Here is a 6,000-nt window from a genome sequence, read left to right as displayed (position 1 = left end):
CACAGCTCCAGTGAAGGCGTCATGCGGACAGCGTCACTTCCAGGTGCTGCCGGACCTGCTGCCCTTTGACCCCAGCGACGGCCCCGAGCGGCTCCTGAGGTCGGTGCTCTCGCTCAGAGCCTGCTCCTCATCGTATCTGTGAGACGGAGAGAGAGAGAGTGATATAGAGGAGCCGCTCATGGGACGAGACGTCACGCGGAGGCTTCTGCACTCACTCACAGCACTTGATAGTGTCCCATCAGCTCAGCATGTGTTCATGCTTCATCAGAACAATCGCTCCTCATGATCTGGACTCACACGGCTCTGAGCGACTGCACCATGATCCAGTGGATCTGCTCAAACAGGTGGTTGGTGACGTCCCGTCCTCGAGTGCTCTCCAGATAGAGCCGCAGGTTACTGACCGTCCACTTCCCGCCGTGAACGGGATTGTAGTCGTCCTGCGCTCAGATATATGGGAGTTAACGGGAATATATGCACACCCCCTGCAGGCACTGTGCATTCCCCCACTCATACTGTCAAACAGAACTACAATTCAAAATTATGGTTTTCCATTTTGATATACATAAAAATATCATTTATTCCTGTGATCATTTCTCCAGTCTTCAGTGTCACATGATCCTTCAGAAATCATTCTGATGTGATGATTTGATGCTCAATTATTAATGTTGGAAACAGTTGTGCTGCTTAATATTTTTATAACCTGTGATACTTTTTTCAGGATTCTTCGGTGAATAAAAATTAAAAGAGCAGCATTTATTTAAAATATAAATCTTTTGTAACAATATACACTACTGTTCAAAAGTTTGGGGTCAGTCATTTTTTTCTTTCTTTTGTGAAAGAAATTAATACTTTTATTCAGCAAGGATGTGTTAAATTGATAAAAAAAAAAAGTGATAGTAAAGATTTATATTGTTAGAAAATATTTATAATTTGAATAAATTCTGTTCTTTTTAACTTTTTATTAAACAGTGAATCCTGAAAATAGTATTACAGGTTCCAGAAAAATTCATCCGCACAACTGTTTCCAACATTGATAATAACTGAGTATCAAATCATCATATTAGAATGATTTCTGAAGGGTCATGTGACACTGAAATAGATAAATAAATGCTGCAATAAAAATATATTTATTTTACATATTTACAAAATTAATAAATAACTTATAAATAATAAACAAATAAATAACTTATTTCATGTTATGACCAAACAAAATGTTTATATTTGTTTTTATATGATACATTTTATATAAATATTGTCATTTTTAAAAATTTACCAAAACTTCCAATTAATTTCCATAAATTCTCATAAATTCCTGTTAAGTTTCCAAATTGGAATATTTACAGAATTCCTCAGGTGAAGTTCCCGTGGAAAGTTTCCGCCCCTTTGCAACCCTAGTCAGGAAATATGGCTCTCTATCAGCAGGTATCATTAGTCTATATTCGTCAATCAAAAGGGAAAGCTGTTTTGACTTCTCTGCTCGCTTTCATTACTTTCACGTTTATTCTGTGCCCTCTCACTGACGGACACCGATTCAACATGCTCAGCTGGCCAAAATACCAACAATTCGATCATCTTCTGAACACAAATTAACATTTTTGGTGAATTTTTTTGTGTGCCATAAAAACAAAATAACGACTTTTCAACAATATCTAGAGATGGGCAATTTCAAAGCGCTACTTCGAATCTTTTGTTTCGAATCAGTGATTCAGATCACGTGTCAAACTGAAACTGAAAAGATTTGAAGTAAATCTTGGGATTTAAGAATCGATATCGGTTTGTAAAAATGAGTAGAGGTGTTTCCCGCTCTCGTCCTTCTCGGCAAAGGGACTGGCCTCTAGGGCTGCACGATTAATCGCATGCTATTCTCACGCGCATTTCGTCAGTAAAGCCGGTTCCCTGATTACCGCTAAATCACCATCACCTGCTTTCAAATGAAGCGGCATTTAATAGACAGAGCCGTAGATCACTGAAAAGCCACGCAATATCGCGTTCATATCGCAGATGAATCGCCTTCGATAATGAACGCGATATTGCGTGGCTTGTCCGTGAACTACGGCTCTGGCTCCGTTTAAAAACAGGTAATGGCGATTTAGCGGTAATCAGGGAACCGGCTTTACTGATGAGACACGCATGACAATCTCATGCGATTAATCGTGCAGCCCTACTGGCCTCCTTCTCCAGGTCTTTGTGGTAGCTCTTGATGTTCTTGATCATCAGGTCCTTCCTGGTCAGCTCGTAGTGGTTGGGGAAGTGGTTGACCATCTGGTCGTCGGTCAGCCGGTAGCCGGTGTCCACGCTGAACACGCTGCGGATGGTCTGGACGCTCATCCTGCGGATGACATGAAGTGATCTGATCAAATCAGTGTTTCAGGATCTAGTTCAGCTGTGTTTCAGTGTCAGTGTGAACGGATCAAATGAATCGAGCTCTTGCCAGTAGAAGTTCCAGTCGTCGCTGTCCGTCACCTGGATCCATCCTCTCTTCTCAAAGTTATTGATCAGCACCGACTTCTCGATGTCCGTCACCCACTTCACCTTCCTGGCCATCACACACACACACACACACTCCTGAGAAACACACACACGTCCGTCTCAGAGACGCCGAACCACAACAACATTCATGAAACAGGAGCAGCAGGTCCATCACTGTGGATTATTGATTGTGTTCCACTGATTTCACAAGAGTTTCTGACTAAGTTCAAAATACAACTGTTCAGTGTTAGTTCATGGAAATAATGTGAACAGATGCAACTTTTGCTCTAAAATGTACTAGTAAATGTTAAAATAACACAAACTGAGGTTAATAAATGCTGTAAAAGTGTTGTTAGTTCATGTTGACTAATGAAACATTATTGTAAAGCAATATTACACACACGTTATTATTTCTATCATTACACGCTGTTTGTCATTAACACAAGCGTGACACCAGTGCCGGCCCTAGCCTCTTTGGCACCCTAGGCAAGATTTTTTTTGGCGCCCCCTATATATTGTGATTTATCCAAAGGGGCGAATCTACAAAATTATTTATAGGGTGGCAAAGGGGTGGCAACACCAAAGCAAGCGTTCATGTATAGTTTTTGGAGATTTATAGCCTTACATACACAATTGTGTTCACACACATTGCATTACCAGAAAGTATCTATCTACTGTATGAAATTAATAAATAACAATTTCAATATCCATCATGGCACCAAGTAAACACTATCTGAAAAACTTCTAAATGAGTCTGAGCTTATATCACTAAAGGAGATGAGCAGTTTTATTAATATTACACAGGCTACTTCAATGGTATAAATCACATTTTAGTGCAAGTTAAAGAGCAACAAAACAGTTTTTGAGTTTCTGTTATTAACAGAGGTGGGAATGTCTGTGTGTGTTCCCCCAGAATACCCTATCAACCACATACTCTAGCAACACATCAGCAACTGCATAGCAAGAGCCTAGCAACCACCCAGAATCTCCTAGCAACCACCTAGCAACACTTTAGCAATCACCCAGAACATCTATATTCTGGACTAACTGACCAAAGTCTTTACATTTTTTAAACAAGACTTGAAGTTGGGTTTATGACAAGCCAACATAAATTTGTCCTTCAAACTTTTCAGTCTCTATTGTTTGTCTTGATTGCTAATGCACAATTCATGAAACAATTCAACATTTTCTCACAGCAAAATACAATATCAAAACTATACACCAACTTGCACAAACCTCAAACATCCAGGTCAAAATAAAATGTTTAAGTCAAAAACTTATTCTTGTCTGACAAAATCAAACTTTGGCATCAGATGACACACAAAACATAACAAATACACAGACCACTGCACTGCCCAGTGAACACTAGTGAGATCAATTCATATAACACGGTAACAAAAATACCTTTATTTCATTTTACTATTATAAATTGATCTTGCAGTAGGCTAGATGAAAAGCATGAGAAAAATAAGTATGAACTTGGTATTCACCACAATACAGTAGACTGTCAATTACAGTAAAAGTAAATTCAGCATCCTCTGCACATTTAGCTAAATTTCATTACAGTACAGCAGTGACAATCACAACATTGAGGGTGTACAACGTGACATTTCCCGCCTCATCTACTGGTACTGTGTAAGTTTAAAACACCTGTAAATTATTCATTCAGCTCTCTCAGATTTTGACTGGTATGTCATCAGTTTTGCTACCGAATGTTGTCATTGTTAAACGTTTTGAGAAATGTGTTTTTGTTTTGAGAACTGAACGAATGGTTTGGGAAACTGGGCCGACTGAATCACTTCTAACGTGTTAGCAACATAGACTGTAAAAAAATATGGACGTAGCGTCCGTGACGTCACCCATAGAGTTCTTTTTTTTTTTTTTTTTGATGAATAATGTTTATTACAAACTCTCGTGGAGACAACAGCATAAGAAAACCGGGCAAGGCATCAACAAAATGCAGATTTGAGAATGAAAAAAAATTAAAAAAAGGCATTATTCACAAAATAAAATATGTGTTACAGGATCAAAAACATTTCAGCAGCATAACAGATAGCTTCTACAGTTTGTTTAGAATTTTTTACAAGGTTCAAGGAGGATAATAACATACGAAATTCATTTTTAAAACAGTTTACATTTGGCAGTTGTTTTTTCCATTTACTTATGTGAATGTGGTATTTACCCATAATGATGATAAGGTTAATCAAAAGTGAAAAGTCCCTCTTCAGTTTAGAATTATAAATAAGAATATCTTCTATTGTAAATTGTTCAAGTTCGCTAATTTTATTATTTAACCATCTTTGGACATCTTGCCAAAACTTCCTACTAACTGAGCAAAGGAAGAATAAATGTTCTGTTCGTTCTGGGTTTTCATGACAAAAGTCGCACGGGTCAACTTCAAAACCAAATCTACCCCTCAGTGTCTCCGCAGATGGATAGTAGTTATTAAGAATTTTAAATTGCATTTCTTTTACTTTGGGTGCAATTGGCCTTTTTATAAATTTCCAATGTTTTTCTGCAATCATTGGATTATCTAATATTTTAAGTTTTATCTTCCTATCATAATCATGATATATATATATATCCTTTGAAAGCTTTATTTAAATATTTGTTGTCACATTTTTTGTCCGTAATGTTTAATTCTCCTATCGTTAAGTTTGGAAGTTTAATTTGGACATTAGAAAAACTAATTGTGTTTTTTATCAGCTGTATCAAATTCACTGGGATAGATTTACAGATTTTCTTATACTCTTTAAGAGAACATTGAATATTATTAAATTTGTTTTTAAAATCTTTTAACTGTAAGATTTCACCATTTACATCTAGAATGTCATGAACGAAGATAATGCCTTGGTCAAACCAAAGCTGGTTGAACAAAGACTTTTTGTTTGACAAAATTACTCTATTATTCCACAAGGTGGCACAGTGAGGTGTAAAATTATGGGTAAATACCATCTTCCAATGATGCAAAACTTGTTTATGAAACTCAGATAATTTAAAAGGTATTTTAGAAATTTCAAAATCACATTTCAAAAGAAAATTTAACCCACCAAATCTCTTAAAAATACTTTTTGGGATGTGAAACCATATTGAATCCGGCTTCAATAGAAACTCTTTCAACCACTTTATTTTAAATGTTCCTATCATCGCCTCAAAATCCACTGATTTTATACCCCCCCTATTATACTCCTTAACCAACTGAGATTTTTTAACATAGTAGGTCTTATTTCTCCAGATAAATTTATATACAATAGAGTTAATTTTCCTCACGTTCTTTGGAGCAATGTAAAGAGATTGACATGGATAAACCAGTTTGGATATACCCTCAGCCTTGGACAATAAGTTACGCCCAAAAATAGAAAGATCTCTACTAAGCCAGTGATTTAAGGATACTTGTATTTGATCAATTTTTTCCTTCATATTAATTTCCTCTCTTTTTTTTTTTCATCTTTAACCATCTTAACTCCAAGATATTTAACTTCTTTTTTAACAGGGATTGACATTAATTCTGTATCTATACAGTCATATAAC

The 6,000-nt window shown here is 36.6% G+C and overlaps 2 protein-coding genes across 2 annotated transcripts in view; both read right to left on the bottom strand.

Annotated features, from left to right (window-relative positions):
• Positions 1 to 2,121: 2,121 nt before the first annotated feature.
• On the bottom strand, positions 2,122 to 3,315 carry LOC137024700 (polyglutamylase complex subunit TTLL1-like). The gene is made up of 2 exons (XM_067392527.1): positions 2,432 to 3,315; positions 2,122 to 2,329 (listed from the first exon to the last, which is right to left on the bottom strand). The coding sequence occupies exons 1-2, from the start codon at positions 2,542 to 2,544 to the stop codon at positions 2,140 to 2,142; spliced, it is 303 nt and encodes a 100-aa protein (XP_067248628.1). The 5' UTR covers positions 2,545 to 3,315; the 3' UTR covers positions 2,122 to 2,139.
• Positions 2,324 to 6,000, bottom strand: part of LOC137024697 (NACHT, LRR and PYD domains-containing protein 3-like) — a 39,877-nt gene continuing 36,200 nt past the window's right edge. The window contains exon 5 of the mRNA XM_067392520.1: positions 2,324 to 2,565. The gene's annotated coding sequence lies outside the window, so the exon portion shown is untranslated. The remainder of the gene's footprint in view (positions 2,566 to 6,000) is intronic.

This window comes from Chanodichthys erythropterus, chromosome 8 (assembly GCF_024489055.1).
Source record: "Chanodichthys erythropterus isolate Z2021 chromosome 8, ASM2448905v1, whole genome shotgun sequence".
In the NCBI taxonomy this organism is placed as follows: domain Eukaryota; kingdom Metazoa; phylum Chordata; class Actinopteri; order Cypriniformes; family Xenocyprididae; genus Chanodichthys; species Chanodichthys erythropterus.
Note: the sequence above shows the minus strand (reverse complement) of the source record. Positions and strands in the feature narration are given on the sequence as shown.